The 25,197-nt window shown below is 37.8% G+C and overlaps 1 protein-coding gene across 1 annotated transcript; it reads right to left on the reverse strand.

The window, feature by feature from the left end:
- Positions 1-168: 168 nt before the first annotated feature.
- Positions 169-25,120, reverse strand: l(2)k10201 (lethal (2) k10201). Its single transcript, XM_067150900.2, has 5 exons — positions 24,441-25,120; positions 24,183-24,344; positions 10,561-10,713; positions 6,299-6,500; positions 169-1,264 (listed from the first exon to the last, which is right to left on the reverse strand). The coding sequence occupies exons 3-5, from the start codon at positions 10,707-10,709 to the stop codon at positions 959-961; spliced, it is 657 nt and encodes a 218-aa protein (XP_067007001.1). The 5' UTR covers positions 10,710-10,713; positions 24,183-24,344; positions 24,441-25,120; the 3' UTR covers positions 169-958.
- Positions 25,121-25,197: the final 77 nt, after the last annotated feature.

Below are 25,197 nucleotides of genomic sequence, written 5' to 3' on the forward strand. Positions count from 1 at the left end.
TATGTAGAAAAATACCTTGATGTGTAAAGAGGACATAATAAAAAGGTTTAGGCAATATCATTATTACTTTTGTTTCTATTGACAAACAGACCTTACTTTAAAAATAGCCTTTGTACATAGCATACCTTTGTGTTTTATCTAGAGGACAGTTGTGCAGATGGCAATATGTGAACTTATTCCATAGGATTACTGTAATAGCCTGTTAAGTTATTGTCAAATCTGTTGAATCAGAACATGTTATGTTGTAACTGTGTACTGTTGGTACTTAATTTTTTCCCCAACCTCAGAGCACACGAACAACAGAAAAAGTAACAGTACAGTATTACTGTTACAATATAACATATTCTTATTCAGTACATATCAAAATAACTTACCAAACTGGAACAATGAAACTGTAGTATGGAAAAAGTTTATGAAATTTATGTACTTCTGTCCTCTTGATACAAACACAAACAAAGGTATGCTGCATAATACATAGTGACATCATTTGTTTCTTGCCAAAGAGGTTAGAGTAGAAAATATGCTGCTCTTACAGTGTTGCTTATTTCTCTGAAGATATTAATTTCAGGACCCATTTTGTAGGACTTGTTTTGATACATACTACCTCCTCTGTAAATACTGGAATTTATTTTTCAGAACATCCTGTATAACGACACTTGTATGTTCCCTCTCCATGACATATATAGTCTGTTTGTATCAGTGAGGAGAATTATGGCACAGGACGTCAAGCTGCAATGGGATTCATGCCCTGCTATTAATTGTGACACTTAGGAATTAGGTCCTCAGTGAGACAAAAGAACTTACTCAGCTTTAAGTATTTTACCTCTCAATGTTCAAGGGTGTATCTGAAGTAGCTATCAAAATTTTTCATCAATTTGACACAACCCAAGTCTGAGACTATTAAACAACAGCAACTGGTACTGGTACTCTCATTATCCTTGTATACTAAGGATGAAAGTTACTGAGGCAAACTAGACTGAAGGTCTTTCACCATAGTATCTACATCCATAGTACTAGTCCGAGTATTTGGCTTCCGAGAGTGCCACATGCGACCGCCTCTCGCTTTAACGACAGGATTTCGCACAGGAGGAGCGTCTGTTTCCATGGTGAGAGATTCTGCTTCCTTGCTGCCTTTCTTCTTCTGTTTGCGAGGGATCTCGTCAAACCGAAAGTCATGAGGAAACTGATGTCCAGAGATGCAGTGGCTACGACGCTCTTCAGAGTTTGAAAATCTCTCACCACATTCTTCAACATAGCACTGGTACTAACAGAAAAAAAAAAAAAACCTGATTATTATAATGACAACTCTCTCATAACGAACAATGGTTATCTCTTTGTACTTCCTTTAAAACAGATAAAAATTATCATCACCACCACCATCATTATCAAAAGTATATTTTACACTTTGTAAGTCAAACATATCCCTTGTTACATACTGGCAGAATGTAAGAATAAAACACAAAAAAGTCTGTAACATCATATCAGTGGTGAATTCACGTTGTAATTTATCAGAGGTAGAAAGAACTACATTTCACAAGGTGACCACTACAGTAGCAAAGGAAATTACTATAGTTTAATCCTAACTGTTATATAAATCTGAAGTGTGGTGTATCTGTTTGTTTGCTTTTCTTTCTTTCATGTAGCTGGACTGAGTGGTTCAAACAATTGAGGTGCTGGCCTTCTGACCCCAACTTGGCAGGTTCAACCCTGGTTCAGTTTGGTGGTTTGAAGGTGCTCAAATATATCAGCCCCATGTTGGTAGATTTACTGGCACGTAAAAGAACTCCTGCGGGACTAAATTCTGGCACCTCGGCGTCTCCGAAAACCGTAAAGGTAGTTAGTGGGACGTAAAGCAAATAACATTATTATTATTATTATTATTATTTTCTTTCATATAAAAACAACTTGACTGATCGAGCACAAATTTGGCCAACTTACAGCCAGTACTTTCATTCAGTTAACATATCAGCTACTTACTACAGTGCTGTGTCTTAAGAGGACCATGCAGCAGGTCAGAGAACCATTAAATGTGAACTTGTCACCTAAACGGTTAAACAAGAGTAACAGTAACATTACACTGACTTACTATTGTTAACTGAGCTGTACTCTGTCTATTCTACTGCCACTTATTTCCACTAAATGGTATTACCCTGAAAGGATTATAAGGATACATTTTTTTTGCAATTGTACCAAAAGTAACCTGTCAACGAAGAGTGCACACAGCTTGTATTACAATAGAGTGAAATCTCAATACAATGATACCACATTGTCAGAAAAAAAAAGAAAATGTAAAGGGAATGTAAAAGGACATTGAAATTCTGCAAAAGTGGTTTACTTTGAGCAAACTGACTGTAAATATTACTAAAACTAACTACATAATCATAACAAAATCCTGGAATAGGGATAATTCACATACTCCATCCTTGGCATGCCATTACAAATTGCTTATTCTGCTGAGTTCCTTTGTATAATAATTGACTCAAACTTCACGTGACAACAACATATAAAGAATATTAAAAAAGTATTACCTTTTCTTTGTGTATTTAGGAGGATATATCCCTACCTTCCATATGAATTAATACCCATTTATATTATTTAAAGGCTGTTTGGTCAGTCTGCAAAATATAATTATTTAGACAACTGAAAATACTTCAAAACAGAACTCTCAGAGCACTATATGGTCTTCATCCTCTAACATCTCGATATGATACATACTTAACATTTCAATATATTTATTGAGAAGCTCAACAACTTTCCTGACATTCTGGATTGCTACAAGGACAAAGTTTAACTATATCAATAAATAACAAAATTAAATCTGAATAATTAATAACACAATATACAATCTATAGCATTAAATGTTTGCAAATACAAAAACAGAAAAACAAAACAAAATTAAAAAACAACACATTGGATTTAAAGGGAATTACTGTGAATAGAGATATGATTTTCAAACTGATCAAGATTCTTGTATAGTGGTAATTGCCAAAAGATAGATTCTTGACTTCTGTAAGCCAAACCTATACCAGAAATTCATAAAAAACACTTATAGTGCCATGTGCTCCTACCATTAAACCTAATACCTCCACCTCTTCTAAATGGCGTTTAGCTCCATGGCTAAATGGTTAGCGTGCTGGCCTCTGGTCACAGGGGTGTCCTGGGTTCGATTCCCGGCAGGGTCGGGAATTTTAACCATAATCGATTCATTTCGCTGGCACGGGGGCTGGGTGTATGTGTCGTGTTGATCATCATTTCCTCCTCATCATGACGCGCAGGTCGCCTATGGGCGTCAAATCAAAAGACCTGCATCTGGTGAGCCAAACTTGTCCTCGGACACTCCCGGCACTAAAAGCCATATGCCATTTCATTTTTTTTCTAAATGATAATTTCCCCTGTAAAATTCGACTGTCGGTGTGTAGATGTTCCTCTTTTCAGCATTAACCTCCTCAGGCAGACCAGTGTGATGGTCCATTCTGATTGTGGGATCGATTATACAACCTTTCTTGCTGTCATGTTTAAAGGCTATCATGTCAATTCTTCTGGTGCTCCTGCTTGTTGACAAGCTGTGAACCTCTTCGTAAACGGTATAACCCTTTCCATGAAGCTCTTCGGCAATGAATGATCGTATTTTATGATGGCAGGTGTTTCTTAATGTTTCATCATAAGGGCAGTTTCCCAAGATGTGATCCATTGTTTCATTCTCCCTGCCACATCTGTGCCATCTTGAGATCTCCTGGGGATACTTCTAATTGAAGGAACATTAGTTGCCATTTTCATTGCCTCGTGCCATTTACTACATGTAAGACCTTGATAGTCTTTACACCACTTAACAAATTCTCCCTCATGGACTTCACTGCATATTTTACTTGTATCAGGAAGATTGATTTTCTGATTTAACATGGGAGTAAGCTTCAGGATGCAGAGTGTATTCAAGCAATCTATAGTCTCTGACGCAGGGTTCCTAGTTGCAAGTATGTAATTGTTTGCAGTCCTAATGAGTGTTATTGTAATCACAAAGACACACACAGGAGATGATGTCAATTGTGTACACTGTTTTATTTACAAATTATATACATATTATACACACACACTAATGAACTGCCATCTTGAACTGACTGGAAGAAGACGAAGACTGCCACATTAGCATGTCAGCCAACTACCAACACAACAAAATCACAACATGAGTACACACACTGAATTCGACTAATGCCTCCTCACTAACTATTCAACTCCTAAGACGGTCCTTTATATACCTTGCCTGGCCAAACTTCTAGAAAGGCATGACACAACATGTTTTCTCGTATCTTCTCGAGTCCCCAATAACCTATGTATAAATGGATCGAATATTCAAATGACAAAGGTGTGTTGTTCTGGAACCTTATTCTGTGTTACACAACATTACATCATATTTACAGGTAATAATAAATTATATACTATTAATTAGGTGCTCTTACATTAAATAAAATCGTATTAATATACAAACAGCAGACATATCGTGACATAACCTCACATGTTTTGTTACACAAGTCAGATCATACAACACACAAATAATAAATGATACGACCATGATTTATGCCAGATAAAGTCTGTACATAACTATGTAAATAATAATAATAATAATAATAATAATAATAATAATAATAATAATAATAATAACAATAACAACACCACCTACTACTAGAGCTCGATATTTTCACAATTTACTCATGGGTTTAGAGAATTGTTTCCAAATTATACTACTCCATTACACACTTGCATCAGTATGTTGCAGGCATTTATGTGCTGTAGGCTGAATCAGTCACATATGAGAAATGAGCATGTAAAAAAAAATGTACGGGAACCAATCAAAGGTGGATGAAGTGGAGAGCGGTTTCAGCAAAATTTCCTTTGACACTAAAGGTAAAAATGTACAAAACAATGATGATGTATGGAGCAGAAATCTTGCAATTGCAGAAAAGAGAATAGGAGAGAACTGAAATGAGAAATGTTGCGGTTGGTGATGTAAGTGTTACTTAGAGATTACAAAGTTAAGGTCATCACCGAGAAGATAACACTGAGGTATGAACATGTTAATAAGGAAGGAGGAAAGAGAGCCTGTAAAGAGGGCATGGAAAATACCAATCAAAGTGAAGAGGTCAAGAGGAAGATAAAATTTGCAAAGGAAGGACAAGATTGGAAAGGACTGAAAGGAAAAAGGTCTTTGGGAGGAAGATGTGAGAGACAGACAAAATTGGAGAAGACTCATTATCACAGCTGCCCCTGAAGTGAGAAAAGAAAAAGAAGAAATACCACCAGACCGAGTCGGGATCAAAAACATAAACTTGGAGCCAGAAGGGCAATGCTTTACCACCTGAGTCACTCAGCCTGGCCCCAACTTTTGAATCCCAGCTTATACATGTCTGCTTTTGTTAAAATTTGTACAAACCAATAATAAGCTCATAAATCCTTGAACCTTGTGTGTACCACAAAACAAAAGTCACATTAACTATTTAATGTTAAATGAATCACTGACCCAGAGGAAGACTGAGAGACAGATGGCTGAAAAGTGTAAAGAAGAGTATCAAGGCAAGAGGAGAGAATTCAACGACAGTGACAGAAAAGAAGTGGTGGATGGACAGAAAATGACGGAGAGGCTTATGTTCCAAGCAGACCCAGTCTGTGGTTGGAAACTGCTCCAGATGATAATGACATCCCTGGAACTTGCCTCATGCAAAGGTGGAAAAACAGGTAAAGCATCTTCAGGCTTTAGGGCTGCCAAAGGACAAATCTGAGCCACCATCTTCCAAATGCAAGTTGACAGCTTCTAGACCCATGATGTACAACAACTTTGCTTGGTTTAGATAAAGTGATTATTTCATGTATGTTTTATCCTCTGTTTTTTTATGCAAGGGAAGAGTTAGAGCAGTAGAATGTTTTGGGAGTGTTCTCCTTTTTTTTTTCTTTTTTTTTTTTTTTTTTACACGTTGCTTTATGCCACACTAGCACAGATAGGTCTGATGGTGACTATGGGATAGGAAAGGGCTAGGAATGGGAAGGAAGCATACATGGCCTTAATTAAGGTACAGCTCCAATATTTACCTGGTGTGAAAATGGGAAACCATGGAAAACCATCTTCAGGTCTGCTGACAGTGGGGGTATGGACCCACTATCTCCCGAATGCCAGTTCACAGCTGTGCGCCTGTAACCGCTGCATGGCCAACTCGCTTGGTTTGAGATTTGTATTGAGTCACATGGTGCATTGCAAACCCCAACTCTAAGGAACAAGTAGAAAACAGTGAGTAAAAGAATGCCATCTCACCATAGGCTTGCGCTCCGCCTGTGCCAGAAAGAAGGAGTCGTGTGTTTCACTAAGGTGCAGATCCAACAGATGAGCAGAAGGCAGCTGTTTCTTGCATTCAACACATGGGAAGCGATGACGGCCATTGTAATGCGTCTCAAAGTCAAGCAGGGAATTGAACTCTGCTCTGCATCCTGGGGCATGGCAGGGAAACCTGGCAACACTAGACACAGACATCTCTGTATTAAAATGCCAGATTCTATTAATACGGATCCCTTAGAACATCAACCTTTACACTGATAATATTTCTTCACATGAAATTTCTTATGATGTTAAAATGTGTACTCTGACTTTTCAGACATACCAGTAGCAAGCAACACAATCAAAACATTAAACTTGCATTTACCCATTCAGGATAATATATCCAACTCTGAATTATTATTACAAAATAAGAAAAAGAAATGATCATGTATCGAGTTGATAGCCACAAAGAGTAATGATTCCATGTTCGAGAAACAAACTACAATATTGTGGTATAGACGGCTTCCACGACACCATTTTAATGGAGTGAGCATAGGTGGAGTTTGTCAGGTGGCTTCACAGCGGGGCATTCCCCACCCTCGCACCACTACAGACAACCCATCAGAGACGAAATGGGATGGCATTGCTGCCAACTGATTTACTGTTCTGATAGTGTAGAAACTACAAGAATCACGAACTGTATCCTTCTATTTCCAGAGGTTTTCACAGGATTTTAGTGCCCGATGGATCTTGAAGGGTCAGTCCCCTTATATAAAGGCAGTGGACAAGTGTAAGACAGTTCATTTTGAGCTCAAGCAGTCAACAGTTGAGAGCCATTGTGACAGTGAAGCGTGCCATCAAGACAGTGCTGTGAGGTAGGTACTGCTGAATATTAAATCAGCAGGCTCCAGAATTGACGGGAATCTGTAAGTGGACGAGGGATTATAGTACAGAAGAGTGAATGCAGTGTGAGTGTAAACTGTGTGTCTCATATGGATTTGTTAGGCTAGCTGCTGCATTCACTTCAACTGAGAGAGAGAGAGAGAGAGAGAGAGAAAAAAATTGAATTTATTGATAATGATGATTTACATGCCACCGAGGCTGAAAAGCCCCTTTATGTAGCGTCTCCTTATAGCACAATACAGGTTTATGAATATACTAACTACATTTTAAAATATTAAATTAAACATTAAACTTAAAAATTAAAATACAGATACCAATTCCAATAAAATTAAAACATAAATTATATAAGAAGTAATAAAGTATATAATTCAACTTATTTAATATTTTAGACAAGAATCTAAAGAATATAAAAAACAGAAACAATTTTCTTAGAAATATACATATTTCTGATTGTGAGACACAAGAATGCCTGATCTCAGTCCCTTGCATACTCCTCCAGGAAGATAGATGTTAAGGACTGCTTTAGTTGGGTACAGTTCCTGCCATTTGCAAAACGGTGAAGATTAAAGACTTTGAAGATACGGGATGCAGTGCAAACAAAAGATTTGTTAAATTTAGTGATACGATGAAGGGGAATTTGAAGGGTACTTTTTGTAAACCTATTATCTCTGTTATGTACTGACTCCATGGATTTAAATGCATTATAAAGGTAGGGTAGGGTCTTCAGTTTGAGAATTTTGTGCGTAGGAACGGCTACTGAGATTTCCCATCGTTCATGGAGTTTCAACCATTGCAGTTGTATGTAGGGTGTTATGTGTTCATCACGCCTGGCATTTGTCACGTAACGAACACATGCGTTTTATACCCTCTGTAGTTGTATGTTCACAGTTTCAGGTAAGTCGTCGTATACGACTGATCCATAGTCAATAATGGGGAATATAAGACTTTGAACAAGTAGTTTTCGCATAAAAGGTGGTGTACATGTCATGTTACGTTTCAAAATATGCATGGATGACACAACTTTTCTAATCACATTTGACGTATGATCAGACCAGGATAGGGTTCTGTTGAAAATGAGTCCTAGATTGTTAACGGTGTCACTATAATGAATATCTGTATCTAGAATTTTTATTGCTGAGAGGGATTTGAGGTCAACTGTTACAGAGAGAGAGAGTGTATATATACAAGAACTGTGTAATGTGACTGTTTTAGCCTGGATGTACTAAACTGTAACACTAGTGTGACTAAACAGTTAGAACTGAGAGAGAGCCCTAACAAGTGTAACTGTGTATCTGTGTTTAAGTGGTTATTAGTATTAATAAATCTTAATTTAGAAGCTACCAGTCACACACTGTATTTATCTACTACCCTGCCAACTCACTAAAATATAAATATTCATAGTATACCACATTTTATTTTGTATTAGTTGTTTAATGATCTCCAATCCATTTTACAAGATATAGTTTTTAACAGTATTCAGAAGTCATTCCCAATCAGGTACCTGACCTATCATAAGGTAAAATATGGCTGATGATGCCTACAATTAATAGGTGAAACATGTACCATCTAATGTACTAATTTTATGCTAATATTTTGATAAGGACAAAGTCTCAACGTTTAAGATTGTATTGTATTGAATAGGTGGGAGAACAATATAAACATTCCAGTGTTATTTAATACAAATACTTTCAATACGGACCCAAGAATGAATTTTATCACGTGTAATAGGTAGTATGTTTCGAGCTGTCAGCAGAGAGATGGCATGGAAAAACCTTAGTAGATGAATAAGCTTGAGTGGAGTTTTTATAAGTACAAAAGATCATAATATGAAGATAAAGCTGGAATTCAAGAGAACAAATTTGGTTGAATATTCATTTACAGGACGAGGAGTAAGGGACTGAAATAAATGATCATGGGAAATGTTTGATAATTTTCCAAATTCTTTGAAAACATTTGAGAAAAAGCTAGGTAAACAATCGATAAGGAATCTGCCACCCAGGCGACAGCTCAAAATGTCATTTGATTGATTGATTTATTATTTTTCAGGTAGTTTATGAGTTATTTACTCAAAATTAGTTTCAGCAGACTGAAGAATCTAACAGTTATAATTTAACTCTTTTGCTGTGCTATTTTTAAACAGAACACTTACAGAAAAATGTAATTTTTTTCGTATTTTCCAAATAAGCTGAAATTTAATTTTTGTTAAATGTTAGTGACATTCAACACCATTGCACCATTTTTAACTCAACTTTGGCAAACTAGCAGTGACATTTGACCTTGAAACACACATTACTGTGATACATCTCCGAACATGGAACTGGACACATTGCAGGCGGCCCTGGGTGATTCTTAAAAAAAAAAATACTGTCTGTTTTCTCTTGCACAGTCCCTTTCCTTTCTTTGAACATTTTGCTGGTAATATGGAACAAACTACACAATTAGGTTTGTGACTCTTGTCCTGTTGCCCCCCAAAGAAAGTGCGTCCCCATCAGGCACGCTTGAGGTATGTAATCAGAAGGTCTTCCTCGTTTCGCCAGCGGACTGCGCTGATACTCTCGTAGAAGTCTGATTATGACAGAATTTCTGAAGTCAGGAGCACTAATTGCCCTTTTTTGAAGCTTATTGTACAATATTCTTCCATTCATTAGTGAAGTTTCAATGCCATCACTAATACCCCGCTAGTCCGAAACAAAATGAAGATCTTCCTCGTTGGCACTTTCTTCCGAATAATCACTATGCACATCATTACTTGTTTCATTGTCCAAATTTACTGAACAGACTGAATCAGAATCGGCCACTAAAAGATCGAAGATTTCGTCACTGTCATTACTAATGTTTTTCCGCTCGCTCATAGCTGCTGCGTGAAGCCTGCTATCAGCCAGACAGCTGACAGGAATGTTGGCGGGCGGGCGGGTGAAAGATAACAAGTAAACATAGGTCCAGTATTCGCGGCAACATTTTCGAACAATGCTTAGTACATAGTCCATACATGACTATAGATGTTTGTATTATTAAATGCGCCTTTATTAAAGAAGCGCGTGGAAACTATAGCAGGAAAGTACCAAGTCGACAAAAGTCGATTTCCGCAGTGAATGCTATAGGGAAGTAAGTTGACAAAAGTCGACTTCCGCAGCGAAAGAGTTAACTGGGTCAAAACAGAAAAGAAATTGCTTCAAACATAACAACAACAAAATCTAGTTCTCACCCCACTCTAATAGTAATAGAGTAATAGTGATACAGTCATTCTTTGAAGGGTTGTACTTCTTAGACTTGGGAGGGAAAGATTAATCTCATTGTATTTTCTCTTAAAATAATAATCACCACCACCACCATCTCTAGTAAAAATACTTCAAACTTACACTTCATGGCATAATTCTTCATCATCAATATCGTAGACACCAAGACGTGTCAGAGCTTTGCACACACTATCACCTTCGGCAAAGAATGGGTCATCTGGGCGTCGATGTCCCGTCCCAAAGGTCAACAACTGCTCCATGATGGATGCCATCACACTGAAACAAGATGATGATTATACTGCACCCTTCTTCTCCATTCATATACAACAGGGGTTTCCAATTTTTAAGGGCTCGAGGGCCACACTGGAAACCTTAGGCACGATTGTGGGCCGCACTTTAATAATAAAACAGAGGTACCAGTATGAAATGATATGCATAGTTATTTGAAATAATTTTAATTGCTTAAAACACATTTTACAACTGTATAAAAGAGTGAAATTAAAAATAAACACTATTATACCCAGGACAACTGACTCTGAAAGAAGAGTACCCAGCAATGTCAGTTCATTTGAATTAATATTTCACAAATGACAAAAAAGGAAAAGAAAATGCCTAAAGACAAAACTGAAAGGAATAATGTAGTCAAATCAAAACTTAAAGGACAATACAGTGGGAGTAGTGTGAAGGGAACAATTATATGCAGCTGTAAGAGCCTAAAAATCCCAGCAATATACTTCCAGGAGTACTTCCCTGAAAATTCTTTGAGAGTGCAGCACTGTGTACCATCCAGTACTACCAATGAGAGTAGAACGAATTGAAACCACTTCTTACACCAATGACAGTTAAAGTATTTCTTGGTATTCATTGCATGCTACGTTGCATAAAATGTCCACAGTGAGTTCAAGATTTTGTATTGATCCCATACCCATGATGGTTAAGACCTAGCAATGGCATTTGTGAGGGCTCATTTTCCACTGAATTTTGGACTTTAATTTTTTAAATCAAAAATAATCTATTGAGACCAAGTGAATACTTAAAAACAGGAATATTGAAGAATGAATTATTTTTAACTTGGGTCTATAAAGGGTATACAAATTAATACATTTTTGAACAAGCTGTGAATTATTTTTGTACATTTTCTTCATATATCATATTTCTTTTTAAAAAGCCCTTGCGGGCTGCAAAATATGACTTCACATGTCACATCCTGCAGACTGCCATTTGAAAATCCCTGATATAAAACAAGACTGCTAAATGTTCAAAGCACCTTAGTCAGGCCAACTGCATGTTTTGCTCATAACTGAGATTAGTAATGACACTTTCTATGATTGTTCCCTTTCTGTTTTGAATATACTCTATGCTGTTTTATGAATGAATCTTTATGAAAAATAGAATATGACTGGTTAAAAATAAATATCAATGTTAACTGTTGATATCTCAAGAACAATTGGGATCAAATCTCCTATCAGTTGAGACCTTTATTAACTGGTAGCATCACTTGAGGATAGTAACTCATTTCAGTTGCTTGTGAAACTCAAACACAATGTCCACTCTGAGAGCTTCTGACGATGCCTGATTATATGTAAAGGGCATTAATACCGCAGTTATCAGACTAACAGGAAAGGCTAGTTCTGATCCCTCAACAAATAAAAGTATCAGCTACAGAAACACTACCAATGTTGTCAGCAACTTGTGAGAGAGAGAGAGAGAGAGAGACATATACACACTGTGCAAAGTATATTTCATAAAAGCTTTCATTCAATTTCAGAACATTCCGGTGGCACTATTTTCCCCCGGTTTAAAATGACTGACTGGTAAAAGGGATTGAAACAATTTAGTTACAGAATAGAAGTTGACTGTTCTAAGCCTAATGATTATGATCTGACTTGTAAATTTCCATCACAAGGCACTTCCTCAAATGAAGTCAGCATACTTGTTACAATATGTGTCATTACTTTCTGGTTTTAATTATTCTGTAAAATTCAAGACAGTGAAGGAGAATTAAAATGTAGACTGCTTGTCATGTGTCCCACTTCAACAATATCATCCATCCCCCAATGAGCTACACAGAAATTATATTCCAGAGAACTGCACAGACCACCAAAAATGAAAAAAAAAAAAGTGAAAATGATCTAGAGCTCAATAAAATTCTTCACGACTTAAAAAACAGCAGCACATATTACCAAGACACTTTAAAGGAAGAAGGTCTCTTCCGGGACAATCGTGTGTTAATTCTGAGCAGTTTACCTTCCTGAGTTCTTAATGAGTTGCACGAGACCCACTGGGAATGATGAAAATGAAGCAGCACACCCTCGTTATGTTTATTAGCTGAAAACTGACCAGGCTCCTTGGGATCTTCCAGAGGAAATCTGGGAAAGAATTCATATTGATTATGTTGGTAAAAGCAAAGCCAAGTGATCTTCGTCAGGCTGGGTAGTTCAGGTGGTAGTGTGTGGCCTTCTGAGCTAAAGTTGGCACATTCGATCCCAGCTCCAGTCTGGTGGTATTTGAAGGTGCTAAGATACATCAGCCTTGTGTCGGTAGATTTACTGCCACATTAAGGAAATCCAGTGAGACAAAATTCCGGCACCTCAGCTTTTCAGAAAAAAAAAGATTTAGTGGGACGTCAAACCAATGACATTATTAATGGTCATCTCCACACAGCCCATGAAGGCCCTTGGAGGAGTGAAAAGTAAAGGCTTCCACAATCCGTAACCTTGGCAGTTTGTGGGATGGAGTGGTTGGCTCTATGCCCTGCTGACTTTTCCTCCAGGGATTAAACTAGTACTCATTTTTGGTGTATGCTCAGTGAACCTCAGGGCCACAAGCACTTTGAGAAGTGGAAATCTCTTTTCTTAAATTTTTTGAACACACATCCTTCCGGGTGAACCAAACACGCCTTTACTGCCCCAGCCAGGCAGTCCCACAGTTATGTTAGTCCCTTTGAAAAATCACCTTTTGTTTTGTGTAGAAGGAAAATCAAAATGGCCGAGCAAGTGGCTGCCCTCGGAAGATAGTGTGTTCAAACTCCACTATCGGCAGCTCTGATGATGGTTTTCTGTAGTTTTTCATTTTAACACCAGGCAAATGCTGGGGCTGTACCTTAATTAAGGTCATGGTCATTTCCTTCCCACTCCTAGCACTTTCCTGTCCCATTTTCATCGTAACAGCTATCTCTGTCGGCCGACGTAAAACAGATTGTAAAAAACAATAAAAATCAAAATAGGCTGAAGTGAAAGTTATCAAGGAGGCATCTACTAGTTCAATTACAATTTACTTACTTCAAAATATTTTTTCAACTCATAGATCCCACAAGCCATTGAACCACATAATCCTTCAGTCTTTCAAAGTGAAGTGTTTCGCTCATATTGTATATCTAATGAATTTTTCAGAAGTTACCACCCCACTGGACATCACTCTACAAGCAGTCTAGCTGAACACAATACTCAAACACTTAAAAGAAGAAACATAAGGCTGTAATAAAAGAAACTGTTATAATCGAGAATAAAGTAGGCATGGAATATATTTTTCAGATAGAGGGTAATACCACTGGCCTGCAGCAAAGCCTGGACCTGAATATAAGACTCTAGATGCAACTAAATGCCATCTTCCCATACTGTCATCAGCTTTCACAAATAGATGCTGTCTCAGTTTGTTTCCTGTAAGTTGGGTAGAGTCAAGGTCAGCACTTCTGTCAAAAGGATCTTGGACACTTTCTCATCATTCTGGATTCAGTACGGACACTGAGAAAAGTATATAAACCAGATACACTCAGTTTTGGTAACAAAACCAAAAGGAACTGTGACATCTGAACATGTAAGTGTTTTAATGTACCCAGAATACCATGTTCTCCAGCAGTGCCATCAAATCCAGAGCCACCATAAGAAGCACTTGCAATGACACCCATTGTTTTACCAAGATGGCCACAACAGGGTAGGCCAGCACCTATCTGATCCTAAGATCATAAACTGTGAGAGTGCTACCACTACGATTTTCCACTGTTTTCATTTTAAAAATTTCTATCTTTTTTCGATTATTCACAAGTACAGAAGTCAGTTTCCATTTCCACTTCTTCCTAAGATAATAATGCATTGCCAAATGAAACTGAAAAATTGCTTGAAATCTGAATGTTTTCATAAAATAATGTCACTATCATCAATATTCTGAAACCAGATATTATCCTACCTTACCACATATAAATCACCTTAATAAACTGGGAGATAAGAGTCATTACAATGCTCTCTTTAATAGTTTGAGGACTAAACTGTCATGAAAAAAAAAAAATTTCTGCCACATTGTATACCAGACGCTTTCAGCTTCCATGTTTCTTACCTCCACATGTTGTTGCTGGTGCTGAAACATTTCAGGGCATAGAAACACTGACATCATTAGCACTTTGCATCTGATGTGCAAGTGAAATGAAGTGTTTGCTGGAAAAGGGGGTGTATCCTACTCTACCATAAAAACAGCATTTTGTGTATGGTATGTACGCTTACGGTCTCTGCTTTGAACTTCTTCACTGTGGAAGATGCCCAACCAAGTCTGATCTGCTATCTATTAAATGTAAAACCTGTACTGTGTCACATCTTGATGGAAGTAGAATCCATTCCAAAGTGAGTTCATGGCTCTGACTCGTATACTGTTAGTTTTCAGAAAGGAAAGGGGGAACACTTTGCCTGGAGACCCACTTTTCCTAGTCAGAAATCCCAATGGAAGTGCAAGATATTCCACCTGTTCATCAGAGCTTTCTATCAACATTTGTGATCTGAGGACGGTACTGAAAGAAACAGGAGTGATGTGACAGTTCCCTTGGATCAAGCAATGGACATTTTTTAGGAACAAAGCCGAACAAAGTCTTTGATTAAACGATGGGACCATCAAATGCTCCCGGAGCACAGTCTACAGCCCCAGAAAATACAGACATTATTCATACTTTTTTTTTTTAAATGACAACATACTACTTACCTTTCGTTATTACTATGAATGAAATACTTTTGTTTTGCACTACTTCTTCTTGTAGTGCCTTCTTTATTACTGGAGGTTGGTCACAATCACACCAAAATCCGCACAATGTTCGGCTGTCTTTAACAATTTACTTGAATATAGTCCTCCCCAATCCCGAAAGTTCCTCAGTCAAGAGTGTTTTCTTCGACAATTTCCTTAATCCGTTATTGGACATTATATAAATTTTCCTGCTAACTCATTCCTGGTTGCCAGCGTTTCACCCCAGTGTGCTAAGTTGGGATCATCAGTTGGTAAATAGCACACCTACCAAATTTATAATGTCCAATAATGGACCAACTATGTTGGTATTATAAATTTACTCATTCGAAACAAATATTTCAGGTTTCCTATGGGAATCAACATCTTTGTCAACTTCCTTAATGTCCATCAATTTTTTTTAATAGGTTGTACTCAGGGCCGAATTTAACTACTGTCGTGCCTCTGGGCCCAAGTAATTTTGCACTCCCCTTCCTTAAAGTTGATAAGACAAAATTTTTATATAATGAATACAGTAAAATGACTCCAAGGTAAAATATCAAACATTAATACCACTAAATAATAATAATAATAATAATAATAATAATAATAATAATAATAATAATAATAATAATAATCGTACGAGTTAGTTTGCATGGGGGCACCTCAACCCCGACACGGCGCGTCCCAATGGCTGATAGGGGAAGTTCATGTAGATATGCAGGACAGGTGTGAATAAGGCGTAGCCAAATAAGCACTCACGGATCACCTGAGGTAAAGAGAAAACTGGTCAACGGCCTCGACGACAGAAGAGGGTATATCCCAATGGCAGAGAGGGCAGAAGAACCGATTCAAAACCACTTTGCGTCTGACTTGTAGCAAACGGCAAATTGGTCAGCGTCTGTTCACCAGAAGTGCGGCTGTAAACATGCTCCAGGAACTAACAATTCCTGATTCTACACCACTAGCAGAAGCTAGAAGATTGATTACAAGCAATCATGGCTCATATAAGTAAGGACAACATTACCCCAGGTGGAAGATCCACCCATGCTAAAGTGGCAACCAAGCATTCGGATTCTGGGGAGCTTGGACTTCTACGAGAGAGCAAGTTGGAGTGCTCTTGTAAACTTCCACGGAAAACACACACTTACATTGGCACTTTCAACATTCAGACACTGATTCAAACAGGAAAACTATACAATCTCCCAACAGAACTTACAAAGCAGAAAATCCATATTCTGGCCCTGCAAGAAACATGTTTCACAGCTTCAGAAACGATAAGACTACAATTACAGGATCTTCAAAAGTGGAACAAACAAGAAAATTGGCAAAGAAGCGGCACTATTTGGCATGGCCTTAAAGTTTTAGAATCCGTAAAAGAAGTGAAACCCATCAACAATAGACTTACAACTTTAAGAATCAAACACACCAACAAAAGCTACACCTTTATTAATGTCCATGCACCAGCAAATGATAACAATAAAAAAGAGCCCAAAAAAAGGAAAGATAGTAGGAAGAACTTGAAACCGAGATGGCCAAAATCCCAAAAGATGGAAGTGAAAATTCTACTTGTTGATTTCAATGTACAAATTGGCAGGGAACGCAAATACAAGAAAACAGTAGTAGACAAGTCGGCACACAGTTTCACCAATAAGAATGGCACACATCTCATTGGGTTGTGCCAACAATATAACTTGAAAATTAAGTCAACTTCACTCCAGGAAAACCCCAAAAAACAAAAGACATGTCGATCACCCATCCACCATTTAGGAGAATTTCAGATTGATCATGTGGCAATATTGTACGATTACTAAAAGGAAATTCACAACGTGCAAGTGCGCAGAGGTGCTAATATCGATTCGGATCATTATTTAACCAGGATCAAAATTAAATTCACACCCAAAAGAAAATTTAAAAAGAAAATGCCGGTGATCCCAAAATTTGATCTACACAAAATCAAAGACTCCAAAATAACAGAAGAATGGGGAGAACAACCTGCAGAGAATTGGGAGAAATTTCAAACTAAGATCATCAAAACGGTGAAAGATCTCATCCCTCTTCACAAGAAACCAAGACACCATTTGTGGAATCAAGAATGTGAGAGCACACTAGAAGAAAGGAATAAGGCATTTCAAAACTACAATAGCAACAAATCAGAAGAAACACACAAGAAAGTTTTTGAAGTTCGAAAACAAGTATCTAAGATTCTAAGACAAAATAAACGGAAATATTTCAACGGTCGACTGAAGTCCGTTGAATACGATTTAGAATACGATTTAAAAATGACAACACACACGATTTTCACAAGTTCGCGAACCAAATTAAAGGGTTTTCTCCACAGAACCTCTGCTTTTGGAAACAAGATGGTAAACTGGTCTTAACAAATAAAAAAATTGCCACATTTTTTATGTAGTGGGTGGGTGGGTGGGTAGGTAGGTAGGTCGGTCAGTCAGTCAAATCATTAATGATCAGCATTTAGGGCTGTCGCCCGGGTGGCAAATTCCCTATCAATTGTTTACCTAGCTTTTTCTTAAACATTTTTAAAGAACATGGATATTTATCAAACATTTCCCTTGCTAATTTTTTCCAATCCCTTACTCCTCATCCTCTACATGAATCTTTGCCCCAGTTTGTCTTCTTGAATTCCAACTTTATCTTCATAGAATGTTCTTTCCTACTTTTAAAAGCTCCATCCAAGCTTACGTCATTCCACGCCAACTTTCCACTGACAGCTCACAATATAGCATATAATACCAATCTAAATGGTCCGTTAATGGACAATTATAAATTTTCAAGCTAAGTCATTCCTGGTTGCCAGCGTTTTACCCCCGTGTGTTAAGTTGGGCTCATCAGTTGGTACTTAGCACAACCACCAAGAGGCATGGCTAGTGCATACCGTGGAGGCCACTGCATAGACTACTTGGAGCCACGGGCAGTGCCAATGCACTATGAGAGACTTTGTCTCATTACCAAAAATTGATGCCTGCTTGGCCATCAGATGATATAGATGTTGATTCCCATAGGGAACCTGAAATATTTGTCCCAAATGAGTAAATTTATAATACCAATATAAATGGTCCGTTATTGGACATTATAAATTTTCCAGCTAACTCATTCCTGGTTGCCAATGTTTTGCCCCCATGTGCTAAGTTGGACTCATCAGTTTGTAAATAGCACACCTACCAAGACGCATGGCATGTGAATACCAGAGAAGCTCCAGACCTTGCAGAAGCTGCACAGAACAGATCACTTTAAAATTAGTCATGGCATATTACAGGAAACAAAACAAGCCTCTTAGTATTTGTAAAGTTTAAGAAGGCATATGACTGAATTCATGGACCTTCAATATAGAAAAACTTAAGTCACCCAGAATTAATTGAACTGATAGAACTGCCGGTGGCTCCAAGTAGCCTACGCAGTGGCCTCCACAATATGCACTAGCCATGCGTCTTGGTGGGTGTGCTAAGTACCAACTGATGAGCCCAACTTAGCACACGGGGCAAAATGCTGGCAACCAGGAATGAGTTAGCTGGAAAATTTATAATGTCCAATAACGGACCTTACTCATTTGGGACAAATATTTCAGGTTCCCTTCGTGAAACAACATCTATATCAGACAGCATATAGTCTAGCATCTCTTCTCCTTACTCCCAAGTCTTACCAACCCAAAGCTGGCAACATTCTCGTAACACTACTCCTTTCTCGTAAATCACCCAGAACAAATCGTGTTGCTTTCCTTTGAATTTTTTTCTAGTTTGCATATCAAGTAGTCTTGGTGAGTAGCCCAAACACTGGCGCCATACTCTAACTGCAGTCCTACCAGAGGACTCTCTTTTACATCCTTATTACAACCCCTAAATACTCTCATAACCACGTGAAGAGATCTGTAAGCTTTCTTAACAACCTTATTAATATGATTTCCCCAATGAAGATCGTTCCTTATAGTAACACCTAGGTACTTACAGTGTTCCCCATGAGGTACAATCGCCTCATCAATAAAATAATTAAAAATAAGCAGAAAATTTTCCTCTCGGTCAACTTACAACTCAACTTTTCATCCCATTTATACACATACCATTGTCTGCTGTCCTTCTAGCAACATTGTTTAAGTCCCCTTGCAGTCGCTCACAATCCTGCAACATATTTAGTACTCTATACAGTATATCTTCTGTTTTTGCTTTACATCATACCGACACAGATATGTCTTATGGGGACGATGAGACAGGAAAGATCTAGGAATGGGAAGGAAGCGGCTGTGGCCTTAATTAAGGTACAGCCCCTGCATTTGCCTGGTGTGAAAATGGGAAACACGGAAAACCATCTTCAGGGCTGCCGACAGTGGGGTTCGAACACACTATCTCCTGGATGCGAGCTTACAGCTGCGCACCCCTAACCGCACGGTCAACTCACCTGGTATACAGTATATCATCATCCGCAAATATCCTTATCTGTGATTCCAGTTCTTTACTCATATCATTTATTCATATATACAGTATATATACTGTATATAAGAAAACATTAAGGTCCATAATACTGCCCTGCAGGAACGCCCTTTTAATCACAATAGGATCAGATAACACTTCAGCTACTCTAATTCTCTGAGTTCTATTTCCTAGAAATAGAGCCACCCATTTAACCACTCTTTTGTCTAGTCCAACAGCCCTCATTTTCGTCAGTAATCTCCTATGATCTACTCTATTAAAAGCCTTGAAAAGATCAGTAGCAATACAGTCCATCTGACCTCCTGAATCGAAAATATCTGCTATAACTTGCTGGAATCCTACAAGGTGATCTTCACTGGAACAACCTTTCCTACAGCCAAACTGCCTTCTATCAAACCAGTTAGTGATTTTGCAAACGTGTCTAATATAATCAGAAAGAATGCTTTCCCAGAGTTTACAAATGAGTGTCAAGCTGACTGGCAGGCAATTATCCACTTTATGCTTGTCACCGTTTCCCTTGTACGCTGAGGCTACTATTGCAACTCTCAACTCGTTTGGTATCACTCCTTGATGCAAACAGTAATCAAATAAGTATTTCAGATATGGCATTATATCCCAACCCATAGTTTTTAATATATCCCGAGAAATCTTATCAATCCTAGCTGCCTTTCCAGTTTTCAACCTTTGCATCTTTTTATAAAAGTCTTTATTATTATAGGTAAACTTTACCGAGCTCGATAGCTGCAGTCGCTTAAGTGCAGCCAGTATCCAGTATTCAGGAGATAGTAGGTTTGAACCCCGCTGTCGGCAGCCCTGAGAATTAAAAGAAATAAGTTTCATAATGATAGATCCGTATTGAACTGTGATTACAATAGAGTAAAATAATATATTATTATTGAAAAGGTGGACCAATAATAATATATTATTTTACTCTATTGTAGCCCTGAGAATGGTTTTCCGTGGTTTCCAATTTTCACACCAGGCAAATGCTGGGACTGTACCTTAATTAAGGCCATGGCCGCTTCCTTCGCACTCCTAGCCCTTCCCTGTCCCATCGTCACCATAAGACCTATCTGTGTCGGTGCAATGTAAAGCAAAAAAAAAAAAATAGGTAAACTTTGGTATTTCACCAGTATTAGTCGCCTACTCAATCAGGATATGATTTTATTTTTATACCCAACTACCTTTACATTTTGCTAACTGAATATTTCTGCCTTCTGGAAGTCCTTGGATATACACACCCCTTGTTTATTAATGATCCCTGTAATGTCCTTCCTGGAACCTGTTTCTGCTTTAAAGTACCTATACATATCCTTCCACTGCTCTCTAAAATTTATAAGGCTGCCAGTTATGTTTGCTATCATGTTATCCTTAGCTCATTTTTTTGCTGAATTCAATTTCCTAGTGAGCTTCTTCAATCTCTCATTTCTTCCAAAACCATTCCTAACTCTATTTCTTTTTAATTTGCATTCCTTCTTAATCTCTTTACTTCGCCATTATAATATAATGGGCCCTTACTATTCCTTACCACTTTTAAAGGTACACATCTGTTTTCACACGCCTCAACAATTGCTTTAAACCCATCCCTCAGGCTGTTTACATTTTCATTTACCATTTTCCATTGATCATAAAATTTCCCCATTACCCTCTTATCAGCAATATGGTATTGTCTAATAGTCCTACTTTTATGACACTACTTTTTAACACATTTATTTTTAACTCTGACAGTTTCGTGATCACATATAGCATCTATCACTTCAGTTTCCCTATACAGCTCATCTGGTTTTTACCAGCAGCATGTCTAGAATACAGAATTTTTCCCTCTAGTTGGTTCCATTACTTTCTGATTCAACTGTCCTTCCTATAATAACTGATTCATCATAGGTTGGCCATGCTTTCTGCCCTTCACATTCCCTTAATAGTTAACATTTGGCAGGATCAAATCATAATACCAATATAATTGGTCTGTTATTGGACATTATAAATTTTCCAGCTAACTCGTTTCTGGTTGCCAACGTTTTGCCCCTATGTGCTAAGTTGGGCTCATCAGTTTGTAAATAGCACACCTACCAAGACGCATGGCATGTGAATACCAGAGAGGCTTCAGACCTTGGAGAAGCTGCACAGAACAGATCACTTTAAAATTAGTCATGACATATTACAGGAAACAAAACAAGCCTCTTAGTATTTGTAAACTTTAAGAGGGCATATGATTGAATTCATAGACCTTCAATATAGAAAAACTTGAGTCCATTCAGAATTAATCAAACTGATAGAACTCACCTTAACCAACATAAAATCTAAAGTCAAGGTCAGAGGGGAATTTTCTGAGCCATTCCTTATTTTTTTAAAAATGTTTAAGACTGGAAGATTGCCTGTTACCCCTACTGTTCAACGGTGACTTGAAATATACGAGAGAATGGTGCAAGGATAACCCGAAGAACATCAAAATTGGAAGATCCAAAGACAACATAAGTTTAAACTATCTGGGATTCACTGATGAGCTTGCTCTCCTGTCCAAGAACGTTCAGGAAGCCCGACAAGAAGTTAAATCACTACATGAAATAGCACAGAAAATCGGCCTCAGACTATCCTTTGAAAAGACAGAAATCATTTCAATCGACATGAGAGAAGACTCAGAAATACTAAAAAATTGACAAACTTAAATATTCAATTCACTGAAGTTGACCCAAAATAGGGATTGAAACATGTATGGTTGATAATGTAGAAATGACATCTTCACAGATGAAGTAAATAATGTATTGAATAGGAGGACTCTATTAAACAATTATATTGTACAATTAATTGAGCTTGTTTCTGCTTCTCAACTTCATCAGCAGGGCAGACTTCAACACTAGTTGAGGGGCCATATCAACAGATCTTCAGTCTTTATGTGGGAAGTCTAGGATAAAGAAAGCACTGGATAAATACACGAAAAGTAAAGATGAATACAGGTGGTGCAAGAATAGGAACTATGGCAAACAAAGGAGGAAGAGTTGAAGCTAATGTGTCAAAACTAGATATCATTATAACATGGATGTGATACGGTGCAGAACAAGAGCAGAGGACCGGTGGCCATGGCTCTATGCCTCTGTACTTGAGAGATGGAGACGTGCTGGTCATCACTGTCAGCTGTCCTGTGAATGGTTTTCCATCGTTTTCCATTCTCCTGCACTAAGGTAAATACCAGGACAGTTCCTAGTATAGACCATGGCTACCAACCTCTCGCATTCTCCAAGCATCTCCTTCATTGTTACAAATCTCCTGGCCTGAGAAACTGTGTTGCCATCTAGGAGGCCCGCTGTCCCCGTCAGGGTCAGAATGAAATCTTGTGTAGATAGACAGGTGCACTAAAAAATGCAGAAATTTGCAAATACCTTCAAGAAAGTTTAATGCTTATGCTGTCGTTGCTATTCTCCATAGAAGTATGCATGTCTACCCAGCCCCACTCCCTGATACAGGGTCAGGTATGAGATGAGATCATATGACGTACAGTTTGCTCTTCCTGTCGCTAAGATGGATTTGAAAAAAAGTTTTCCATTTTATTAACTTCAAAACAAATGAACAAACCTCACTGTAACTTGCACCCTCAGTATGTAGTCCTGCTATCATCTGCAACAGTTTATTCTACTGAACCTAACTTCAAAAGCAGTATCACAGGAAAAAAAATGTGGATACTAAATGAGAGATCAACAAAAGGTGATCAGTCATTCGATTTCATGTAAAGGAAACTATGAAGGGTCAGCACATCCAAGGGGTGGAACAGCTGCTTTAGAATGTTTTTTTTTTTTGCTAGTGGATTTACGTCGCACCGACACAGAGAGGTCTTATGGCGACGATGGGATAGGAAAGGCCTAGGAGTTGGAAGGAAGCGGCCGTGGCCTTAATTAAGGTACAGCCCCAGCATTTGCCTGGTGTGAAAATGGGAAACCATGGAAAACCATCTTCAGGGCTCCCGACAGTGGGATACGAACCTACTACCTCCCGGACGCAAGCTCACAGCCGCACGGCCAACTCGCACGGTGCTTTAGAATGTTAAACCCTGTGTTACCATTTCAATTATAACAAGAAAGGCATATAGTATCAGGAACATGTTCATATTTGTCTTAGAACGTCAATCTGCCTTAGAAAGTGAAAAGAATACATGGGAAAATTAAGACGGATTTGAATGGTGCCTCTATGAAATAAACAGAGGTAAAATTGGCATGGGTATAGAAAAATGATTAGGCCTATACACTACCAGTAAACCAGTATGTTTGATTGAATTTGTAATGTCGGTCAAATTATCAAAATAAAGAGCAAATAATCTTTCACTCTCCCCACCTTTTCAACACTTGCTTCTTCACAGTGTATCAGAATTCTTGAAACAGTATTATAAGAAAAAATACGTGACGATCAGTTTGGCTACTTAGTGAAGCAAGTTTTCTTCACAATTTCCAAACTACATAGTCTGCATAGTTTGCGATTCGAACTAATCATTCAGAGCTGAAAAAAAAAAATCCACTGATGCTTTCACGGCCCATACTTATAGATATGATATATGCTTTATTTTCTTGACACGCCATAAGCCCAATAGCCTACCTCATGTCTGGAAAAATGTTTATTTCCCCAACTAGTTTCGGCTGAAACAACGGTTAGATGCAGTATTGAACCTAATTTACTTGTGTTCTTAGAGCTCTTGAAAGTGAAAGACGATATTAAGGAATAATACAATCATCATTCATATGGGTTATAAAATTATGAAGCAGTTATTTTAAGAGTAAATATTATTTCAAAAATCCTATGCGTTTACATACTTCACCTCGACCGTAACGGAAACTGTGAAAATCGATCTGTTCAACAGCAAAAGTAACCACTCGCTAAAATTAGAAACTAGTCCCTTTACTATGTACTCCTGAACACGAAGTACAATTTATATACGACAATGTTATAGCAAGGATGTAAAAAATACAATTTCGAGGTTAAGGTATGCTGTATGAACAATCCTGACACTAGGATCAAAATTAGGTTGTTATGCAGGTCTTGCTGTTCATCTAAATGTTACAAATTCCTGTACACTACCTTTGTCATAACGAGTAGTAAGAATTAATGCATAGACATCTGCAAGGACCTGTAAATGTGCATTGTTTGTTACAATTACAATTCGTTAAAACCATTCCTCACTTTAATATTTCACTTTATGAAAAAGTACAAAGCTCGGTAGAAGTGAACATTTTACGAAATTAAAATTATTTCGTAACACTTATGGCGAAGTGCATTGCTTTAGCACGAATATCAACATTCAAAATTATAAAAAAAGATTAATTATCATGTGGGCTTCACGCCCGTGAAATAGGGT

The sequence above is a fragment of the Anabrus simplex genome, chromosome 7 (genome assembly GCF_040414725.1).
Source record: "Anabrus simplex isolate iqAnaSimp1 chromosome 7, ASM4041472v1, whole genome shotgun sequence".
Lineage (NCBI taxonomy): Eukaryota > Metazoa > Arthropoda > Insecta > Orthoptera > Tettigoniidae > Anabrus > Anabrus simplex.